At 41.0% G+C, this 24,830-nt stretch overlaps 1 protein-coding gene across 1 annotated transcript in view; it reads right to left on the reverse strand.

Moving 5' to 3' along the window:
- The window catches only part of unc5cb (unc-5 netrin receptor Cb), a 262,930-nt gene that overhangs the window by 26,734 nt on the left and 211,366 nt on the right, over positions 1-24,830 (reverse strand). The window contains exons 8-9 of the mRNA XM_063013743.1: positions 6,611-6,802; positions 216-563 (exon numbers count right to left, since the gene is read on the reverse strand). Of these exons, the coding sequence (XP_062869813.1) occupies positions 216-563; positions 6,611-6,802 (540 nt within the window). The remainder of the gene's footprint in view (positions 1-215; positions 564-6,610; positions 6,803-24,830) is intronic.

Consider the following 24,830-nt stretch of genomic DNA (forward strand, 5'->3'; position numbering starts at 1 on the left):
GTCACTAGAGTATCTCACAAAGCTTTGATCTCAAACCCTATTGAACGCCTTTGGGATGAATTGGAAGGATTAACTGTGAGACAGGCCTTCTTGTCCAACTGAAAAGGCAAATCTAACAAGCTCATGATCAGGCCTCCTCATGTTTTTGGCTATATAGTGTGAGCTGCAAAAAAATAACCATGTTAATTTATTTTTTTACTTAATCACTAACATACCTGAGTTAGGGACGATCAGGTGACCTCCAAGTGAGTTAAAGGAACCAAAGGCAGTGCAGGAAGGGTCCCGAGTGCGAACCAGGCTCTGAGTGTGTCGTCCCATTGTGTCGCTGTCGATGAGCATGTGACCGAGTTTGGGCGAGAGTTTGGAGCTGAAGTCAGACAGCTCATCCTGGGGTGTGACGGTGCCTGATGAGTTGTACACTTTGATCTTCAGGTTGGGCAGAGGGTCGAGCAGGGGTGAGTTGGTCATGGGGATTTTGTCGGCCACGTCGTGCAGGGCATAGACTGGCCCGCGGTACATAGCTGCGGCGGAGGTCAGGTCAGGAGGGGCGGTAAGAAGATCAGCTACAGGGGGAAAAAAGATATTTAGAATGAACCAAGGTTCTAATACTGATTCATGAGAATCACATGAGGATTTGTTTTTAATGATGCCTTCCTATAACCACAGCAGTGCAAAAGTATTTCTCCATCTCCCTGTAGCAGCGGTGCTCATTAACCTTCTGGTTCTGTTCATTAGTGAGCAATGTAGTTACTGTTCATCTCAACTGTTCATCAAGACCATCTCAGGTTTGATAGCAGTATAATTGGATATATGCACGACACTTCTTTTTCTGGATCCATCAGCTTGCGTTTACACTTGTTATAACAACGTTTGAACTTTGGTTTAAGAGAACTAAGTTGCCAAGAGACATGCATGCCATAGGTTTCATTTATTTCTGCTCTTTAAAGTGTTATTTTTCCATGACATATGATTGGAACAAGATATTTAGTTCAAATTTTGGGACATGAAAATGTTATCAAAATTGCTGGGTTGTTTAGTTTAATGTCCTTTACATGTTTACCTTTAACAACCCTGGTTGGGTCTCATCCCCTTTACTATGAAAATTTTGTTTGCTTGCTTGCACAGACTTGACTATTTTAGTGCAGTCCACATATTTTAATAGGCTTAAAGTCTGGATTATGGTCAGACTATGTGGTTCTCTGTGGTTCTTTATGGATGGGAAAGCTAGACAGTAAAAAAAAACAGGTCGATGCTTTTAAACTTTGCTGCTGGCGAAGACTTTTGAGAGTACATTGGATGGCAGAGAAGACAAACAAATGGATCCTCGACCAAATTAAACCTCGCACACAAAGCCTAGATGACCAAATTGAAGCTCTGTTTTTAAAAAGAACCAACTCATTGGAAAAGTAAATGATTCCTGAAGCAGTATACAGTAAAAAGAGGAAGAGGATGGCCAGCAAGATTTGAAGAATAATGAACGAGCCATTAAGAAGCCTGAGGACCCAAACAAAAGACAGGATGTTTAGGAGAAACACTATTTATATGGAGTCAGAATGGTCATCAGGAGTCAGAACTGAATTGACTGCACTTTTCAAATAGGAGTCAGAATGATCAGGAGTCAGAATCGAATTGACTACACTTTTCAAACAGGAGTCAGAATGGTCATCAGGAGTCAGAATCGAATTGACTACACTTTTCAAATAGGAGTCAGAATCGAAATGACTACACTTTTCATATAGGAGTTAGAATGATCAGGAGTAGTATCTCTGCCGCACTGAAATAGGTGCTTCTTAATTGAAAAGCAGCTTCTAAACCCCATGGTCATGTAAAGCTTGCCCTCAGTAGCTTATCATACACGACATACTTATTTTTAGTGGTTCTTACATTACATCTGACCCTATGGACAAATTTCCTTCCAGTATGAAGTAACATTCTGGGTTTTTTCTTACCTTAACTACGGGCTAGTGTTCCGTTTTATAGTTTGGATTTACAGACAATTCTTCGTATAGATGATCTTGGTAACTGGCGTAGCTTGGAATTGGTTCCAACTAATATTCCTGACTCAGTTTTGTGGAGGTCTGTGTTTATTATGACTTTTATTCAAAGAAAAAATCATATCAACTGTCCTTTCGAGACCGCAATGTCCTCATGAACACAGTTTGCACAGTTAGTAAAACATAAAAGGGTCAGTTTAACCTGAAACTTTCTGCCTTATGAACAATAGTCAAGGTAATGAGAGTCCAAAAGTGACCTTAGTTCTATGATTAAGCATTTGCCCCTACAGACTTTAAAATATTTAGCGGACACACAAAGTCATAAAGTCTCCATCCGTCTCTTTCCAGCACCTTACTTCCCCTCTCTGTAGCCGGTGAATCACCTGGGAGGACGAGCTACGGATGGGGTCAGAGTGTGGGTGCTCTGCTCCGGGCAGCAGATGGCATCCTTATTAACAAATTAATCCCTTTGCAGGTACACAGATGAATATGCACGGGCGTGCTGAGTAAGAGTGGCGGCCCTGCTGAGCGTGCTTCCTCCACATACCTCGCTCATCCTGATCTACTGAGAGCGCCTTCCCATCCCATCCCACACACATGCTTCAGTTCTGCACTGGTTGATCGAGAGCCAGCAGAACACAACTATGGTCCCCTGATGGGTGCAAAGAATTATATTTCACCTCATGGTTTTACTTTGTGTTTAAAAAATCAGGCATTATGGGAGGAATGGGTGACCTAACCAATTCTTGGAATTGGTGAGTCGCTAATTTGTTCTTCAAAACCAGCAGATAAAGGTGACTGAAGCAGCTCAAGCAGTGCAGCAGGTGGTATGGGTGCTGCACAGCCTTCTGGTTCTAGGAATCTGCTTTTAAACTTTGCTTTCAATCACTGTCTGTGAGAAATTTGCCATTTTAATCCTGTGTTCACACTGACCTGTACATTATGACTCATTCTACTGCCAGCGTTTGTCTTTGGAAATTGCATGGCCGGATGATTGACGTTTTTGATCCTGTAAGGAATTGATATGATGAAGCTGGAGCAAATATATACGTTTATAAGAAATGGCAGCCATGGGCGCTAAATTGGCATAGAGGTTTTTTCCCAATCCCCCCCCCCAATTTAGTCGTATCCAATTACCAGAATGCATAACGCTTCCCTTCTACTGACATTGACCTCCACTCTGGCTGAGGAGAGCCGTGACTAACACACGCCCCCTCCGACACGTGTGAAGTAGTTGACTGCATCTTTTTACCTGCACAAGGTGAGTTCATATGTGGATCAGCTTTGTGTACCGAGAGACACACCCTCATCCACATTATCCCTCCGTCTCTGTGCAGGCGCAATCAATCTGCCAGCAGAGGTCAGAATTGCATCAGTTACAAGGAATCTCCTCCGGCACCCACCATTGAACAACAAGCCAATTGTTGTTCGTGTAGGCGCCCAGCCTGCCGGTAGCAGAGGTTTTATAGCTTTTAAGTTTAACTCTCAACTGTGCTATGAACTGGCTAGGCTTCCATACAGGCACGATTAGCTATGCCTGAGGGAGAAAAAGGTCAAATGGGTTCCCATTTGCTGCTGCAATTGTGGCCTCTGCTGGCTGGCCCAGGCACCTGCACAAAGGATGATTGACTCATGGATAGTAGTGTGTGATCCATGTGCAATTCTGCTTTCTGAGAGATCCCATCTCTGGCAGGTAAAAATAGTCAAAAATTTTCTGGCATGTCAGAGGAAGCACGTCTGTCACAGTGAGGGTCTGCACAAGTGGAGGAAGTTACAATCAGGGAAGATGACTAGACTGAAAGGAAAAAGGGAAAGAACACCAGGGTTTTTTGTTGTTTACTAAAGATGGAGATGTTGTTTTGTTTGTGTTATGGATTAACCTCCTCCAGTTTGACACATGAACAGATTTGCAAAGATTTTTGCCAGATGTAATCTCACAGGAGAAATGTCACCTCTATCCACCCTACCTTCTTCATCATTTGCTCACATCTCTCAAGTGCTTTTGAGATTTCTGACAGTCGTTACGATTTGTTCACACAATTCCGCTTCTCTGAATCACTCTCGCTCTGGTAAGTTTGCTAACTATGATCCATTGTTTTTGTGTCTCTTCCAACGCCACGTATTGATTTTACGCATCGACGTGGGCAGAAGGCATGTCAGGAGAACGCCGAATGCTCCTAGTTAACTTAGCCTGCCCGCTTCCCTCTGTTTACCTCGACACCTTTTAGTCAGCTTGGCATGTATAATATCCAATTATCACTGAACGTGCTATGCGAGCACAGCTAATTATGCCTCCATGATAACTCGCAGATTGCCTTCACATCAAAGTGACAAGCATTCTAATAGCGTCTTAGCCGAGACGTCACCTAGATGCCATTTCCCCCTTTTTGCTTTCTTCTCTTTTATGCTTCTGCGTCACTTTAGAGAGGAAAAGCTTTCATTCTGAATTATAAATGTGACTCCAGCACTGTCGATGCTTCAGACACATATCAATTCTCAATCTGCTACTGTCACCTCGTTCACCTATTCTGCATTCATCAATTGCAAAAACCGCTCACCGCTACCTTTATTTATAATGGCAGTGCCAGGAAGAAAAAGACAGGTGACAAAACATTTACAGGGACAAAGAATGCTGGGATGTGCATTGTTGGAGACACTCTCAGAAATGGAAGCACTGAAATGAACTTTTGTGTTTTGCTAGGGCGGAACATTTACCTGCAACTACATTTACGGCTGAATGTTTGAATGCTCCTCATAGTCTTCTACTATGAACTTGGCTTTTTAGTATAGTCCACATATTATTGGTACGGTTGAAATCAGGACTTTGGAAGGGGCATTTCTAATTAATAAATGTTGCCAAATGTTGCAATTTTAAACCTAACAGTGACTTGTATTTTGTGTCACTGTTCTGCTGGTACCCCCAACTGTGGGCAAGCAGTAGCCTAGTGGTTAAGGTACTGGACTAGTAACCAGAAAGTCGCTGGTTCAAGCCCCACCACTGCCAGGTTGCTGCTGTTGGGCCCTTGAGCAAGGCCCTTAACCCTCAATTGCTCACACTGTATACTGTAATGTAAGTCGCTTTGGATAAAAGCGTCTGCTAAATGCTGAAAATGTAAATGTTTAACGTGAGACCTCCTAATGAATTTACTGGTTTTATTCCATCCACTTTCTGACCAGAAGACCTGACCAGGACCATGGGTATTCATATGGAGTTGCTCTCTTTTTTGTCTCTCCCTACCTCGCACTCTTTTAGAAATGCTTACATTTACGACATTTAGCAAACGCTTTTATCCAAAGCGACTTTAAATATACAGTCTAAGCAACTGAGAGTTAAGGGCCTTGCTCAAGGGCCCAACAGTGGCAATCTGGCAGTGGTGGGGTTTGAACCAGCGACCTTCTACTTACTAGTCCAGTCCTGCTAGGCTACAACTGCCCTTAAAGCTTGAAATGTAGAAATTTGGGTCCATTCTGTTTACTTAAGTTGTACACGCACCTTTGTGGTGTTCCAATACATCACAAAGGTGTTCAAATGGGTTTGAGGTCAAGGCTCAGGGCAGCCCACTGGAGTTCCTTTCCAAGTTAAGTCCAAAGTATGCTTTTAAAGCACTGGGTCCAGGTGTAGCAAGAATCATTTTTTGAGGCTCAGAATGGTTTGTAGGTAAAAAGCTCGCACCCCTTTTTGGGTGGAGTGGGTGTGGCAGGTCAGGACTTTAAATATACATAAATCTTACCAGATCAGGAAAGGGCCTTTTTCCAAACCGATACCACACATTTAAAAACATGTATTTCATATACTTGATTCAATACAATTGATTCAATAATCAGGAGGGTCGTCTACATACTTTTGGCCATATATTGTACATAATAGATTGCAGTACTACATACACCGATCAGCCATAACATTAAAACCACCTCCTTGTTTTTACACTCACTGTCTCTCCCAGGACCACCACAGAGTAGGTATTATTTGGGTGGTGGATGATTCTCAGCACTGCAGTGACACTGACATGGTGGTGGTGTGTTAGTGTGTGTTGTGCTGGTATGAGTGGATAAGACACAGCAATGCTGATGGAGTTTTTAAACACCTCACTGTCACTGCTGGACTGAGAATAGTCCACCAACCAAAAACATCCAGCCAACAGCATCCTGTGACCACTGATAAAGGTCTAGAAGATGACCAACTCAAACAGCAGCAATAGATGAGCGATCTTCTCTGACTTTACATCTGCAAGGTGGACCAACTACGTAGGAGTGTCTAATAGAGTGGACAGTGAGTGAACACGGTATTTAAAAACTCCAGCAGCGCTGCTGTGTCAATACCCAAATAATACCTGCTCTGTGGTGGTCCTGTGGGGGTCCTGACCATTGAAGAACAGGGTGAAAGCAGGCTAAAAAAGTATGTAGAGAAATAGATGGACTACAGTCAATAATTGTAGAACTTCAAAGTGCTTCTATATGGTAAGTGGAGCTGATAAAATGGAGTGAGTGTAAAAGTGAGTGTAGAAACAAGGAGGTGGTTTTAATGTCATGGCTGATTAGTGTATATGACCCAGATTAGAACTTAAATTGTTGAGATAAGAACTTTTACAGTTTCTTTACAACTAAGCTGTTCTTACCTGTACGAGCCGTCTTGATGCTGACTGGCTGGAAGCCGCCATTGAGCGCAGATGAATCAATGATGTCGGAGTCGTAGTCCTGATGGTTTTTGCGATAAACAAAAAGAGCCACGATCACCGAGATGACTAGGCACATGATCACTGCGATCACAATACCCACGTACAGGGCCACACCGTCTGTGCTCGGGGCAGCTGTGATTAGACAAAACAAAAGAAAAATGGAAATCAATCCCAAGGGCTTAACTCTAAAAAACATAGACATAGACGGATCATGGTTGATTGATAGCACTTCTATTAAAGCTGTGTCAAATTAAGGAGGAGATGCTATCCGGGTGCCAATATCCTGTTCACGGATAGCTGTGTATATTAATAACTTCAGGACTTCATTACCTTCCACTGAGTGAGCCCGCCTTCCTGACTGGCATGCAGAAGAACTCATTTAAGATCAGTGAAGTGTTGTTTATATAGTAAGCACAAGGAGCTGCCCAGTATGTGGTTCCAAAATGAAAGTCTAGACTACTTTAATCTTCCATAAATGTATGCTACTAAAGAAAAAAAATCTACATTTAACTGACTTTAGATTTTACATTGGGGAGCTGAGCATATTTTCCAATGGCCTTGATCCCTAAAGTAACGCTGCATTTCATTCCCTCTGCAGATAATTCAGAAAAATGTTAAAAATTTCAGGCAATGAAACAAAAACCTTGATAAGAAAAAAGTGAAAAAGCATGTTATGTAAATATCTAATTATTACATTTAAAAATGAATTAATTTTCTATGGTATTCAAATAAGGCTACAGTATAATTCTTATCAGAGCCACTCTGCTGGTAAAAGCAGTGCCCGAGTTTAGGGGTTTGAATCCTGGCCTGGGCTCACAAATACAAGACGCATTCTTTATTTTTATTCATGTATTTTGTTTATACATTTTCTCCCCTTTTTCTCCCTTTCAGTGCATCCAATTGCCCTATTGCATCATGCTTTCTCTCCACCAATGCCGATCCCCACTCTGATTGAGGAGAACGAAGCCAACCCACACCCTCTCCGACACAGATCAGCACTGTGTATGGAGAGACACACCCTGACAGCACTCTTTTCCCATTTCTGTGCAGGCGCCATTAATCAGCCAGCAGAGGTCGTAATTGCATTAGTTTTGAGAGAGTCCCTATCCAGCTTTTTAATATCCCACCCCATTCTAAACAACAGGCCAATCGTTGTTCATGTGGCCGCTCAGCCCAGCCGGCATGTATTCGAGATCCCAGCTCTAGTTTACCGCTGCGCCACCTGAGCGGCCTTATACAACACGCATTCTTAGTGCCACTCCCAAGTTCGGATAAATAGGACGGTTGAGTCAGTATGGGTGTCTAGTGTAAAAAACTGTGCCAAATGAAATAAGCAAATCAATGATTTTTTCTTCAACCCCTAATAGAATTGTTTGTTCATTCAGAGTACGCCACATAAAAAATCTAACCACAAGTCTTTGGCACTGTGTTTTGCAACTCAGCCAAATTGACTGTTGGTGTCATATAGCCAAATTTAGAAGGATGGCCTGACCTAGTCATTGTGGTTGCTATTTCATATAACTGCATTTAGGGTTATATGGGATCTGTGGTGATATTTTTAGAGAACCTTCAATAAAATGATCAAATGTATAGAAGTGTTTGAGTTTAAACAAAGAAGCATTTACACCAATCAAGACAAGTGGATGTAATCTTTTGACTTTACCTTCAACTCACTGCATTTTCAAAATGCACTTCTTACTCCAAAAATAAACCAGATGTAATTTTAGTATCAAAAAGCATCTACTGAAATTCCTTTAGCCCTCACAGATTTGGTTTTGCTATAGGTTAGAAGCATTGAGAAACTCCAACGTTTGAACTTGAACCAAAAACACAGATTCAAATCAATTTCAAGCATGAGTACAGTAAGTGATTCAACTGTCGCGGTCTAACAGCTCCCCACATCTGCTCTTCATCCTTTCTATATACATTAAAGCCACTTCTTGATTGCATTTTAACAAAAAAAAGGAGTTGACAGAGCCGGGAGGTTATTTAACTAGTCTTAGTTCAATATAGTTACAGATTGTATTGGCAGATGTTCATTATGAATGATCATGTTAACCCAGCCGACTTCATGTTTGCAATCTACACCTGGAGGAGTGAACCAATCCATCTAACATTTCAGTCAAACATAATATATCCACCAGTTAACCCCTTGGCACACTTTCCCCAGTGTTATTGGCATTGGCACCTAATTTCAATTGTATTAAATGTTTTACTCAATACAAAAAAGTCACGGCAGATATGGTTCCACTTGGAAACACTGGGCGCCAATCAGTCCCAGGGCTTCGACTATCCCCACCCCCTAAGATGTGTCTGTGTAGACGCCCGACTGGCTGATATCACTGCTGACATTCAAACCCAGATCTCAGTGGTGGTGGACTACTGTAAACTGACTACTGTGGATCACTGTGCCACCCAAATGCAATCATGATCATCTTTATTGTCATGTTTTACTACTGATTTATTCTTGTCTAGATTGAGGTGGGTCCAGTTTTCCTGGAATCACTGGGTGCGATGCATTAAATAACCACACAGGACAACAATCTTCTTTACCACACAGCCAATCATGTCTGTATATAGTACCACTGGGGATTCAAACCCTGGATCCCAGTGTCAGATAAGTTAAGTTAATCCTCTTCGCTCCGAGTGAAGCATAAGGTGCCAACATATCTTATCCAGCCGTCGAGGTCTTGGGCAAGCCAGTGTATCTCATCCCAGTTCTTGCCTTTCGCTGCCATCTCATTCTCCACTGTTCTCCGCCATGTGCCCAATGGCCTGCCTCTCTTCCTCTTCTTTGATGGTGTCCATTTGAGTGCAGCATGTGGATGTCTGGTGTTGCTCATTCATGGGATGTGGCCCAAGCATCTCCAACGTCTCTGCTTAACCTCGTCTACAATGTTGTTGATACGATGTTCCCAGTGGATTCTGAGGATTCTACGGCGGTATCACCCTTAGAGCCAGGGTCAGTGGGCTAGCGTAATTTATGGCTGTGCCACCGAAGCGCCAACTGCATTCAATGCTTTATACAAAATGTTAGCTAAAGGGGTAAAAAGCTGCTGCACCAAGGGGTAAATGACCAGAACACAGTTATTGTGGTGAGTCTATAACCTATAACCATGTTCATTACTTTGGGTGTCTGACTTAAAGATCCTACCATAGTATCTACAGAACAATATGAGTAAAAATAAAAAATAGATAAACCACACTAGAACCTTTAAAATGTGTTTCTCAGAATAAGAGGAATGAATCAGAAGTCTGACACACGAGTCACTTGAAATGACACACCACATTATTTCCCTGTTTTACTGATAAAATATAAAAAATCTGCTTCTGTTACATTTCCCCCCTTCCTCTCGGTTTCTGCAGTGTTTCCAAGTACAAGAATCCATTACTGATTACATGGGACGGTAGGCCAAGTCACTGTGACGTCTGACAAGCCATCATTAGGAACAATGCTGGCCGTTTGTCTGCATTGCGAAGCCACTTTTGTCCCCTCGATAATTGTGACGAATGTGATTCGGCGTCAAAGCCAGCCTGACAAGTGAAAGAAATTACTCTACTTTAAAGGTGTTCAAATGCCACGGGGCGACAGGCACAACTCTTTTCCCCGGAACACGAAGCGGCGCCAATGCCTACATGAAAAATGCTGGTAAGGGCTATTGATTCTTCCATCAACCTTAAATGGAACATAATCAACCCTTGTCTGGCACAGAAAGCCGAATGGATTCATGCACCCAGTTCTCTCATTTGCAGTCGTTCTGAACCCTAATTTGGACTGTAGGAGTGCATAAATTAAAGGTGCACAAAGAAGAAGCAACAATGTTGCTGTATTTAAAAGCACCAATGTATACAGAGCGAGTGCACTCAGGCTCTGATTTATTTCCCATCTTTGCAATTTCCTCTTTTATAATTGATAATTAAATACAATGTGCTATTACATGAGATGATATTAAGGCACCACTACTGCTGAGGTTTGAATCCAGTCAGGTGTCTGCATACAGACATGATTGGCTATGTTTTAAGGGGGGATAGCCAAAGCCCTGTGATGGATTGGCGTCCTGTTTTGGGTGAGTTAATGCATTACGCCCCGTGATTTCAGGGAAAACCAGTCCCACCGTGACCCTGACCAGGGTATTGTGGTGGTAAAACAAAAATTAAATAGATTATATTACATAGAAAGCACATTGTAAAACAATATAAACTGTTTAATAAACATTTACATTTTCAGCATTAAGCAGACGCTTTTATCCAAAGCCACTTACAGTACTGTGACAGTGTGCAATCTAAGCAATTAAGGGTTACGGGTGTTGCTCAAGGGCCCAACAGTGGCAACCTGGCAGTGGTGGGGCTTGAACCAGCAGTCTTCTGATTACTAGTCCAGTACCTTAACCGCTAGGCTACAACTTATCCAAACAAATTATCCAGCACCAATATCACCTTTGAGAAAAAGTGGTTGCCCCCTTGATGCGATAACTGGTTGTACCAATGTTAGTAACAGCACTGCAACTAATCACTTTCAAATCAATTAAAAGTAGTCTTTTATATTACTGGAGAAAGTTCGACTCATACAAACAGTCCGACTGCTAGGTTTTAAAACACAGACTGCTAATTTCAGGTCTCACCACATTATATTAACTGGATTAACGTCAGGAGTTTAGGTAGGTCAAAGCCATTTATGTGTAAACCTAATTTAGTATCATTTTGTATTTTGGATCATTGTCTCAATGCATAACAGAATTATTCATTAGCATCAGCTCATGGACAGATCGTCTTACATTCTTCTTGTATCATTTCCTTAGAAGCTGCAATTCATCAAGGTCCTAATACAGTAAAGTATCCTCACACCACAAGCTCACCACAGCAAAGTTTGGTTTCTGGTATCAGGTTATTACCATGAAATGCTCTATTTGCTTCTTTTGATATAGTATAAGTGAAGTTTAAAGTGAATAATTGATGGTAAGGTGCAAGATGAGATCGATTTAAATGGTAGATGAAATTAAGCCTAACTGTTATTTTGGTGGGGCGGCACGGTGGCTCAGTGGGTAGCACTGTCGCCTCACAGCAAGAAGATCCTGGGTTCGATCCCCAGGCGGTGCGGTCCGGGTCCTTTCTGTGCAGAGTTTGCATGTTCTCCCCGTGTCTGCATGGGTTTCCTCCGGGAGCTCCGGTTTCCTCCGACAGTCCAAAAACATGCAGTTAATTGGAGACACTGAATTGCCCTATAGTGAATGTGTGTGGGTGTGTGTGTATGTGTGTGTCTGCCCTGCGATGGACTGACGCCCCGTCCAGGGTGTTACTGTGTGCCTTGCGCCCATTGAAAAGCTGGGATAGGCTCCAGCACCCCCCCCCACACACACACGACCCTAATTGGATAAGCGGTTAAGACAGTGAGTGAATGAGTGTTATTTTAGTTTAAACGATTTACGAATTATATTTGGTGAGGTAGTTAATGAAGTACTCAAGGAGGTAAATTACTTTTGCACAGGGGTAAAATGTACACTGAATGTAAGCATGTTTTGTTTAAATATCTGGAAAATCCAGTTTCAATATATATCTAATTTCATCCAATATCCAGTGTTAGAAATATTCAATCAGAAGCTGTTAATTACTTAGATATTTTGTGGTCGGTGAAATAAATAAATAAATAAATCCCTGCAAAATTCTCACAGACAGTGACCAGAGGTAAGGATTAAACCCTGGTCTCTAAGACCCATGTGGCACCCACTCTACCAGCATCTTTGGCACAAAACCAGTGATCGCTGTAAAAGCACAGTTTCAGTTGTTATGATTTAAAAAGGTGTAGTACATGATATGACCAGCTGATGGCAGTAGCAGCCACAAGTACAGTTTTGTTAGGAACATGCTATAGCTTCATATGTGAAGGCAAGTTCAGAAATGCTGATTGTCCTTCAAACCATGCTTCCTGCTATTGCTTAATGCTGCGTGACGATGATGGATTTCTGTGATGGAAAACTTGGAGAATGGAGTGGAGAATAATGCATTTCGCTAACGCCCCGACTGAATGACAAGTGCTTTCTATTAGTGGCCTTGTTATTCCTCTGAAAGCTGGGTGCATTCTCTTTTAATTAAAACTGGGTGTCTCATCTCGCGTCTGCCGGCAGAAGGGGAGGGTATTGTGTAATTTGCGTGTGGTAATAATGTGTTCGAGTGTGTGAAGGCTCCTTCAAGTGCAATATTGTCTTTTGAAAAGTAGCACCAATCAACTTCAAGATCGGCGTCACGCTGGCCCTCGTCAGATTTAATGACTGTGACGTTCTAAATTAATCTCCCTAATGGATGACTTGACTTCCAAACCTGCCTGCTTTGACCTCTATGCCACGGTGGCTAGTGTTCACATGCTGGACCTTACACAGTCACGGTCTAAGTGGATGTGAATACAATTAAGCGTGCCCGCTCTGGAGTAACAAACCCATTGGCACTTTTATTATTGAGCTTCTAAAGGAAAGAGCTTTTGTATAATAGGATGTCCTACACACAAAGGTTCGGTTAAAGGTTGTGAGTTTCCCCTACTGACTCGAGGCCAGATTTGGTCACGGGTGCAGAAGGAACTGATCCCATCGATCGGCCTGTGATCTCGGTAAGCCGGTGGGGGCGACACCGGGGTTTGATTATCTGCCAGGATTGAAACCCCCAGGCAGCTTTGCACTTTCTGTGCATTGGCTGGGTCGACATGAGCAAGGTGAAGCAACAACTCCATGTTCTGCATTCGAATTGAGGGAGACAAGGAAAGACAAGACAGCACTGAACAAATGGCAAGTCTGTGTAAAAATCTATTTCTGAGCATCTCCCAGAGTTCCATTCTGCACTGTGTTGTATTATTAATAAACAGCAGTCAATTTATCCTAAAATATTTAACCATCACCATCAAACGGGTAACCTAAAACACCTATATTAATAATAATAATAATAATAATAAACAAAATTATTAATAATTTAAAAATAATAATTTAATTAATAAGTATTATTAATAATTATATTATTCTAATATTATTATTATTATTATCATTATTATGTTAATGAGCATATGCACTGATTTTATGTATTTTACCCCACACCCTATACAGTGCAAAATATCATCAATAGATTAAGATAAAGATTTAGATGTCACTGCCTTATAATACAAGGGTTTTGAAACATTGTATCAATCTCTTGACAAATTAAGACTTACTATGTACAGTGGAAGCCATTTCCAGCTACATCTAGAAACATGAGTTATGCAAGGCTCTAGCTTACCTGTAGTAAGACTGATGCACAGTGAATGCACAGTGAAAAGAGAATTTTAGTTTTGACAAATCGACCTTTCAGATGTTTATGGAAATAATAGACTTTGCGTTTCTGACTGTGTAAAGTTCAAAGCCAGAAACTGTCATGGTATTAGAGTGGATTTGTGTCCATGGTATAGGTAATTTCTAGGTATAGGTAAGTCCTGGGAGCACCATTAATGATAATACTCTTATTTGTATACATTTTGCATTTTGGAGTTAAACATACTGGCTTTGAGACAATATCTTTTTCAGGGAGGCCCATCCTTATATTTACAAAACCACCAAGCCACTTTCTGCCCAGGTTACAACAACATATCTGCGTAATCAGAATGTTCAGGTGCAAGTGTAGCCTGCCTACAGTTCAAACCTGTCTCATATTGAAAACCTATGGTGCATTCTGAAGTGTAACATTTACATTTTCGGCATTCGGCAGACGCCTTTATCCACAGCGACTTACAGTAGTGTGACAGTTTACAGTCTGAGTAATTGAGGGTTAAGGGCCATGCTCAAGGGCCCAACAGCAGCAACCTGTCAGTGATGAGGCTTGAACCAGTGACCTTCTGATTACTAGTCCAGTATCTTAACCACTAGGCTACAGCTGCCCTAAGTGTAAAATACAACAATGAAGGTCCTGTATGGTTGTGCTGCTTAAGACTTTAGTTGCTAAAGCCTTGTGAGGTTAAAGAGTTTAGTATTACTTAAGAATGATAAAAAGCTGGATCAGTTGGTGTTTGATTCTTAAATAATGATTAAGTGTTGTTAAAAGGAAAAGTAATGTAACACATGATGTTATGCAGAAATCAATTTTGGATTGAGTCTATATTTACGAGGGTTCAAAAAGTTTCTGCACTTTTTAAAACTCTATTTATTAAAAATTTCAAAAACAAATGACATCACTTTTTTATGGTCACCCTCCGATGCATTTTCCAAGCGTCGTACCAACGTTTTAATGCCACTTTAATGCTACTTTTTGGTTGAGTGCATAGCCACTGATGCACCTCTGCTTTCACATCATCTTCACATGAAAATCTTCTTCCCCTTAAAGCTTCTTTGAGTGGCCCAAAAAGGTGGAAATCAGATGGCGCTAAATCCGGACTATAAGCTCTCTCAGTCTCTCAGACATGACTAATTACTGCTCCTTCCGCCCCCGCCATTTCCAACCAAAATATAAAAGTGCGGAAACTTTTTGAAGCTCCCTCTGTTTTATTTTAATTTTTTTCCCACTCCCCCCCAATTTTTGTCCCCTAATCTAGTCGTGTCCAATTACCCTGATTGCGTCCTCTATACTGATTCAACCCTTCACCGCTGACTGAGGACGCCTCTCAACTGACATACGCCCCCTCCGGGACGTACAGTCAGTACAGACTGCATTTTCCACCTGCATGAGTCGAGTTCATACACCGACGGGCACTGTGTACGGAGGGCCACACCCCCATCGGCATTATTCCTCAGCCCTGTGCAGGCGCCATCAGTCAGCCAGTAGGGACCGCAGTTGCACCAGTTATGAGGACCTATGATCCGACTTTTTACCCCTAACCCTGAACAACAGCCAATCGTTGTTCATGCTGCCGCGCAGCCCAGTCGGAAGGCAGAGCTGAGATTCGATACGATGTATTTGAAACCCCAACTCTGGTGCGCTAGCGTACTTTACCGCTGCGCCACCTGAGCAGCGATCCCACTGTTTTAAATTCAACACAGATGCAAGATCATTTACAAATCACTGTTATTATGTGTTCATTAATATGTTACATACTGTCTCAACTTTTTCTGACGTTGAGGTTTGTAAGTATTTAGATTGAGATGTAGCTCCAGTGTAACCTATGTCAGGAAAATAAAATGAGAACATTATCAAGAACTCCACATCTAAAAATAAAGCTAGGAACAACACTCAGAAAAAACTGTTCACAGACCAAGTTTCAGAATTTCCAGCTACTAAAATACTTGTGAATTCAGTATTAACTTATTGCCAAAATGTAATATAATGCAGATATTCAATCTTTTTTTACATGCAAATGCATTCAGTGAGTTAAGTTCAGTTCTCTGTGGATCTGCTGCATAAACCTACAATCAAGAAAAAGAGTACAGAGACCACACTGATGAAAGTGTCGAGATCATCAGAATGCGTGTCTGCTTTTAAGCCTCCTGTAGTTTTTTTTAATGTGCATCCCTACATCCTTCCAGCAATCTTGCATGCACAAGATGATGAAGCAGGTGAAGCGGCTGGAGGAAGGAGGAGGTGTTAAATGTATCACTTAGATTAATACATTTCTTTGAACATGAGTGATTTCAAGCAGAAGCAAAAAGAGAAATAATAGTCTGGAAATGACAAAAAACTGAGTTATTGAACAGTTGTGCAGCTGCGTATGTGTAGTTGGCTGTGTGAAAAAGAAGCAATGATTTTCCTCTTCAGTTAGCGATCACAGCAATACAAAGTGCTGTATAAGGCACCCTGGGCTTGACCGGCAAGCTCTGTCACCACACCAGCTATAAACAGAAAGCACGTCCAGCTGATAGAAATCAAATAAAAGCAACGGAAAGATGAGATGAAGGTGAAAGGTGAAACACTAACAGGGACATCACTAGGCCTGTCACGATCACGATCAAATGTTAGCTGATGATTAACGAGGTCAATCTGGAGAAAGTCTTTGCAAAAGGTGACCATAAAATCGAGTGCATTTATGCCCAAAGACTTTTTTGGAAACCACCCGTTTAATAATGTGAGTTTTAATAATCAAGATCAGCCCAGGTAATCATGAGGAGTTTTAATAATCAAGATCAGCCCAGGTAATCGAGGATCAGCCCAGGTAATCATAGTGAGTTTTATTAATTAGGATCAGCCCGGGTAATCAAGAAGAGTTTTAATAAACGAGATCAGCCTAGGTAATCAAGGATTCAGCCCAGGTAATCATGAGGAGTTTTAATAATCGAGATCAGCCCAGGTAGTCAAGGATCAGCCCAGGTAATCATAAGGAGTTTTAATAATTGGGATCAGCCCAGGTAATCAAAGATCAGCCCGAATAATCACGGTGAGTTTTAATAATCAGGATAAGCCCAGATAATCTAGGATCAGCTTAGGTAATCAAGAGGAGTTTTAATAATCAGGATCAGCCCAGATAATCTAGGATCAGCCCAGGTAATCATGAAGAGTTTTAATAATCAAGATCAGCCCAGGTAATCGAGAATCAGCCCAGATTATCATAAGGAGTTTTAATAATCAAGATCAGCCCAGGTAATCATGGTGAGTTTTAATAATCGGGATAAGCCCAGGTAATCATGAGGAGTTTTAATAATCAAGATCAGCCCAGGTAATCGAGGATCAGTCCAGGTTATCTTAAGGAGTTTTAATAATCAAGATCAGCCCAAGTAATCATGAGGAGTTTTAATAATCAAGATCAGCCCAGGTAATCAAGGATCAGCCCAGTTAATCATGAGGAGTTTTAATAATCGAGATCAGCCCAGGTAATCAAGGATCAGCCCAGGTAATCATGAGGAGTTTAAATAATTGAGATCAGCCCAGGTAATCGGGATCAGCCCAGTTAATCACGGGAAGTATAAACAATCAGGATCAGCCCAGATAATCGAGGATCAGCCCAGGTAATCATTAGGAGTTTTATTAATCAGTATAAGCCCTGACAATCTAGGATCAGCCCAGGTAATCATGAAGAGTTTTAGTAATCGAGATCAGCCCATTTAATCATGACGAGTTTTTATAATCGAGATCAGCCCAGGTAATCGAGGATCAGCCCAGGTAATCATGAGGAGTTTTAATAATCAAGATCAGCCCAGACAATCAAGAATCAGCCCAGGTAATCATGAAGAGTTTTAATAATCAAGATCAGCCCAGACAATCAAGAATCAGCCCAGATAATCATGAGGAGTTTTAATAATCAAGATCAGCCCAGGTAATCATAATGAGTTTTATTAATTAGGATCAGCCCGGGTAATCAAGAAGAGTTTTAATAAACGAGATCAGCCTAGGTAATCAAGGATTCAGCCCAGTTAATCATGAGGAGTTTTAATAATCGAGATCAGCCCAGGTAGTCAAGGATCAGCCCAGGTAATCATAAGAAGTTTTAATAATTGGGATCAGCCCAGGTAATCAAGGATCAGCCTGAATAATCATGGTGAGTTTTAATAATCAGGATCAGCCCAGATAATCTAGGATCAGCCTAGGTAATCAAGAGGAGTTTTAATAATCAGGATCAGCCCAGATAATCTAGGATCAGCCCAGGTAATCATGAAGAGTTTTAGTAATCGGGATCAGCCCAGGTAACCATGAGGAGTTTTAATAATCGGGATCAGCCCAGGTAATCATGAAGAGTTTTAGTAATTGGGATCAGCCCAGGTAACCATGATGAGTTTTAATAATCGGGATCAGCCCAGGTAATCATGAGGAGTTTTAATAATCGAGATCAGCCCAGGTAATCATGAGGAGTTTTAGTAATCGGGATCAGCCCAGGTAACCATGATGAGTTTTAATAATCGGGATCAGCCCAGGTAATCATGAGGAGTTTTAATAATCGGGATCAGCCCAGGTAACCATGAGGAGTTTTAGTAATCGGGATCAGCCCAGGTAATCATGAGGAGTTTTAGTAATCGGGATCAGCCCAGGTAACCATGAGGAGTTTTAGTAATCAGGATCAGCCCAGGTAATCATGAGGAGTTTTAATAATCGGGATCAGCCCAGGTAATCATGAGGAGTTTTAGTAATCGGGATCAGCCCAGGTAATCATGAGGAGTTTTAGTAATCGGGATCAGCCCAAGTAATAATGAGGAGTTTAAATAATCTACAACAGTCCATGTAATCATGAGAAGTTTTAGTAATCGAGATCAGCCCAGCTAATCGAGGATCAGCCCAGGTAATCATGAGAAGTTTTAGTAATCGAGATCAGCCCAGCTAATCGAGGATCAGCCCAGGTAATCATGAGGAGTTTTAGTAATCGAGATCAGCCCAGGTAATCGAGGATCAGCCCAGGTAATCATTTTAGTAATTGGTATCAGCCCAAGTAATCAAGGGGAATTTTAATAATCAGGATCAGCCCAGATAATCATGGAAAGTTCTATCAGGTCATAATTAGTTCCGGTAATCAAGGGAAGTTTTTTATAATCATGATCAGCTGAGATAATCATAGAGAAGTCAAAAAATTGTGATCAGTCCAAGTAATTGCAGGACAAGATCGGCTCAAACATTCAGAGCTCAATAATCGTGGACAATAAAAGTAATTAATAAAAAATCTAATGTTTACTAATCAGCTCAAGTAATCATGGTGAACTTAAATAATCATGGTCGGCTTCATTAACTGTAGGCAGCTTTAATAACGATCAACTAAATTAAACACGATCGACTAAAATAATCGCAATCAGGTCCAATCATTGCGATCTGTTTAATTAAATGTCATTAATTTGTGGCACTTGGATACACATGGTGTAAAGCACTGCAGGGTAGAACACACTAATACATTTACTCAGTCACACACACACTCACACCTAGTGGGAGTTTAAAGTAGCCAATCAACTTTCTACCATCTAGTTAGTCAAACATTATTACAAACAGTGACTGAAATGACCTTAGTTGTGCCCTCAAACAATTATGATGGCTCATCACGATCAGCATAAATAACCCTGATGAGCTCAACCAGTTTAACTCACAATCACAAGTGACCAATGATCATGAGCTGTGTACTAATCGTAGAAGCGCCCACTTCATCGCGATCAGTTCAATGATCAGCTCAACAAATAATTAATCAATCACATTTATCTCACATAATAATCATGGTGACTGCGATCACATGAAATAATGCAGAACCTAAACTCAGACAGTCAGGTACACTGATAATAATCGTGACAGACCTAGATATTCCAAACAGAAGGATACGGGTGGATACAGATCAAACAGATGGACGGAAATAATAAAAAAATCAAATCAAATAAAAACTCACATGAATATCCATAATCATCACTCTTGCCTTTCGGTTCAGAGGACTTCTGATATAGAGAACCTTGGGGAAAAAAAAAGGAGGGAAGGGGCGAGAAAAATCAAATTTAACATAAAGCTCAGATAGGAAAACAAAGGCAAGAGTAATGGTGATGCAAAAAAAATCATCCTTCTCCATTCGCTGTCGGATCGTCCCGTCTCTAGGCTCTCCCTCTCCAGACGGATGAGGGGCGTCCAGGGGGGCGCGAGAGCCAAACTCCACCATCCGTCAGGCACGTTTTAGTGCTTCATTAGAACTAATGACCGGCAGCAATGGATTGACTTAAGCAGATAAACAGTCTTGGAGTCAATGAGTCAAAGGCATTTAGGGCCCAACATCTGCCAGGGAGCAACTGAAAAAAATCGTTTTCCCCCTGCCCTCTCTCTCTTTCTTAACGTAGAGCTGAGCGCCATTAGCACTTGGGCCTCTCGCTAATGTAGCATGCTGGAAAGGGTGCTAAATCAAATTGGCGCTGACTAGAACAGAAGCCTGTCAAGCATGGGGTTTGTGGATAACATTTTTCTAAGAGAGAGGTGCTCCAATACAGTCGTACGTAAAAGCCGAGGCGATCTGAGAAACAAATCCAAACTGAATTTGTGCAGACGCAGTGAGCGGAGAAGGGAAGGTAGATGTATTGACAGATTGACAGATTAATGGCCTGACGGATGGTGAATTTACTGTCATGTAATCAAACATGAAGGACTAAGAGAGTGAGGGAGATTGCAAGTCAACTTTAGGAAGGAAAACAGAAAGGAAAATAAAAAGGAAAATGTGATGCTGGATGTTGAATGAATGATGGAATGAATGACACAGTTCAGGGCGAGAGCATGTATACACTCAGTGCAAACCCTTGTTATTTTGGCCTTTGTAAATCATGCTGTCTGAAGCAGCTGTATACACATTCTCTTTCTCACACATGACCTCATGAAACAGACGGAGAGCCGGAATGATTCATCACATCCGATCTGCATGCTGGTTCAGATCTCAATTGGAAACAGAATTGGATATTTCTGGTAGCACTTACAGCACAGCACCACTGAATTTAAGACTCTTTTTGGTCAGAATTACGTCAGTGTATGTTAAATACACTAAAAGTAATGGCTAAATGTCAACGAATCATTGGTACGCAGCTCCCTACCATTGAAGACCTTCACCACCACCATTATCAGCGACCCCTGCCACCCCAGCCACACACTATATAACCTTCTGCCATCTGGGAGGAAATACAGGGGCATGCGTGTCAGGACCAGTCGGCTCAAAAACAGTGTCTTTCCCACCTAAATTACCTTACTGAACACCACACTACATTGTTAACACCACTAACACCCTGGACTACATACTGGACCTATTATGTATTATTTATAATTTGCACCTGCACTTTACACAACTGTCATACATATCCATATCTGCACAATTATTTACCCGTATATGTATAGTTATTTAGCAGCGTTTTTATATAGTTATAATTACAGTTGTAGTTTTTTTTATTTTACACGTCTTTATTATTATAGTTATTACTATAATACACATCTAGCTAGTCCCATTCTTATTCATTTGCTTATTATAGACATAATACCATCTATCTATCTATCTATCTATCTATCTATCTATCTATCTATCTATCTATCTATCTATCCATCCATCCATCCATCCATCCATCCATCCATCCATCCATCCATCCATCCATCCATCCATCCATCCATCCATCCATCCATCCATCTAAAAGTAATTCTGATGACAAAGTTTAGATGTTTCAGCAACACCCCTTGCTAACAGGTTTGTAAAATCAATTACATTAAAGTATTTGGACACAAGACCATGAGTTTGTTGGACATCTCATTTCAAAACAAGTGGAATGAAAATAGAGTGACCTCTGTGTGGTCTTTAAACCAAGCTTTTCTTCATGTCTTTATAGATCTTGTTTGGTGCACAGGGGTACAGTCATGTTGGAACAGGAATGGACCTTCTCTAAACTGTTGTAAGTTGAAAGCATTCCCTTTATCTAATTGATTTCTTACATCTTTTAGCAATTGTTGTTACTGAAATGCAAGAATTACAAAGGGTGTCCCAATACTTTTGTCCATATATCATATATCATATATCAAGAGCAGTGATAGCTCAGTGGTTAAGGTACTGGACTAGTAAACAGAAGGTTGCCTGTTCAAGCCCCGCCACCACCAAGTTGCCACTGTTGGGTCACTGAGCAAGACCCTTAACCCTAAATTGCTCATTGTGTAAGTCGCTTTGGATAAAGGCGTCTGCTAAATGCTGAAAATGTAAATATGCTTTATGCTTCCAACTTTTAGCAACCATCTGGTTACCTGTTTCCGCCTGGCTGTGCCATGGTGCAATGAAATTTTAAAATGGTTTTCAAAACAGAAGGACAACCTGATTTTGAAGAAGATGCCAATATTGGATCATTTTTAAGTATTGGTTCATACTTAAAACTGGGAAGTTGTAGCCTAGTGGTTAAGGTACTGGACTAGCAATCGAAAGGTCGCTGGTTTAAGCCCCACCACTGCCAGGTTGCCACTGTTGGGTCCCTGAGCAAGGCCATTAACCCTCAACTGCTTAGACAATATACTGTCAGAGTATTGTAAGTTGCTTTGGATAAAAGCGTCTGCTAAATGCTGAAAATGTAAATGTACTCATCGTTTTGATATCAGTATTGATATCAGTGATTGGTTTATTTTATTTATTAGGATTAGGACAAGACTTATTAGTTCAAGTCTTCAATGTCAAACAGTCATGGACAATTTTGTATCTCCAATTCACCTCACTTGCATGTCTTTGGACTGTGGGAGGAAACCGGAGCTCCCGGAAGAAATTCACGAAGACTCCACCTGGGAATCAAACCCAGGACCTTCATGCTGTGAGGCGACAGTGCTACCCACTGAGCCACTGTGCCGCCCAGTGTTGAATTGGAACTGTCAAAAAAGAAATCAATGCACCCCTTGCTCTTATTCTTCCTGTTGGACTAGTTCTAAACCAGTTTTTAAAATGGGCCACAGCAGTGTCCAAAAGTAATATCCGCAGAGGAAATTGTGCGTTATTGTTTGGGGAAAACTCCATTTATGAAAGAACAATTTTGAACAACAGCTAATCACGCGTTATGGTTTTTTGTTGGTGCATAAACATTCATTTAAATGACATTATTGGAAATTGGACTGGTAATTTTGTGTCATTGGAGAAAAACTCTAAAACAGTAATACCACTCAAGAGCATCTGGGTACATCAGAATAATTATATTATAGGACTGATTAGCTGTTTTTTTATTTACCAAGATTTCATTTAAGTATCATTACAGTGCTTGCAAAAGCATCGTATTGTTATTCTTGATGCTTAATAATCATAAATATCCCTCCACTACCAAATGCTCCTTGATCATAAACACCCACAATAAACTTATATTCCTTTGACTATGAATATCTCCTACAAACAAATCTTCTTGAACCATGATGGCTCTCCAGAATCAAATGCTCATTGTTCATAAATTCTCCCACAACCCAAAACTTGCTTACCTATAAATACGACTTATAACAAAATGTTTCTTGACCAAAAATACCCTTCTAATAATAAAATACCACTCAACCACAAAAACCCAAATTACTAAATGCCACTAATTATATGTATTTTATTCATGAAGTATTCAAAGTCATGCCCCTTATTAAAAAAGGCTCACCACAGGTACATGTCAGTATCCCTAAGTCAAATCCCAACTTTACTTTTAATGCATTTTCTCCCCATTTTATTTCCCGATTTAGCTTAGTCAATTTGTCTACCGCTGCTGAGAGATACCAGATTGCATCCAAAGAGAGCACGTTGCTGCCCACACCTCTTCCGACACGTGCACAGCCCTCCTCTTCTTGCCCCTGCATTCTGCACCAGCGTCTCTTCTGCCAATCAGGGTCCTTACACAGCGTATGAAGATCCCACGCACACATGATCCGGTCATCCTGCCCTAGCAGATACGATGGCCAATTTGTATCTGCTGCTGACACTGCCAATTATACCCGCCAGATGGCGCCCAGCCAAGTTTCGAAACGAGGAGTGCAGAATCTCGGCACCGGTATGCTAGTGGAATATCCCACTGTGCCATCTGGGCACCCCACTTTAGTTCCTTTTTAACTTTTTTTTTTTTAAACAAATGTGCATGCTTTGTGTATTGTCTACAGGTAATGCTAATTTAGTTGGTTATTGGAATATTAAGTTCTTAGCAGCAATAATGGTAACAAAACTTTGTCAAGTTTCAGCAAATCATATTCTACCCAAACAATACAGAGATTATTCTACACAGAAAATAAGTATGTTTGCCTTCTATGGTGCAGACAGAAGAAAATCAGTACTTGAGGTAAACTTTTCTACACTTTTCTACACTGTGTATTTGCTGCAGTTGCAGTTCTACAGACAAAGCTTGTATTTGCCCTTGTGTTCATGTCTGTCTTGCCCTTTCTGCAGGATCGATATGTCAAGAAAATGTCATTTGTCTGTGGGTTGTGTAATCAAAGCTTCAACAGGAACATCATAACAAACCGAGCCGGCTGAAAAAGAACAAAGTCTTATTTCTGAGTCTGAGCGGGAACTCCAAAGCAGAAATATAAATCTGTAGATGAAATAACAGCACTCCCCCTATTCGAATTCTGCTGATATTCGATCAGGTGAAAAATGCTTATCGTGCCATTATTCTAAAGGAGAAGTCTGTAATATGTAATAAGTTAACAGCCAGTCTGGACTTGGTGAAGTGGCCTCTGAGGTGAGGGAATGCTAAATTCTATACAGAACTGATTTGTAGGGAAAGTAAAGCACTCTGGTAAGGGGTCCTGCTGGAACTGCAGGAGTTCACATATCACCCATCCCAAATGATATGTGTAATAATGTGAGCTTTTAGATAATGCGGAT

The sequence above is a fragment of the Trichomycterus rosablanca genome, chromosome 18, assembly GCF_030014385.1.
Source record: "Trichomycterus rosablanca isolate fTriRos1 chromosome 18, fTriRos1.hap1, whole genome shotgun sequence".
Classification (NCBI taxonomy): Eukaryota; Metazoa; Chordata; class Actinopteri; order Siluriformes; family Trichomycteridae; genus Trichomycterus; species Trichomycterus rosablanca.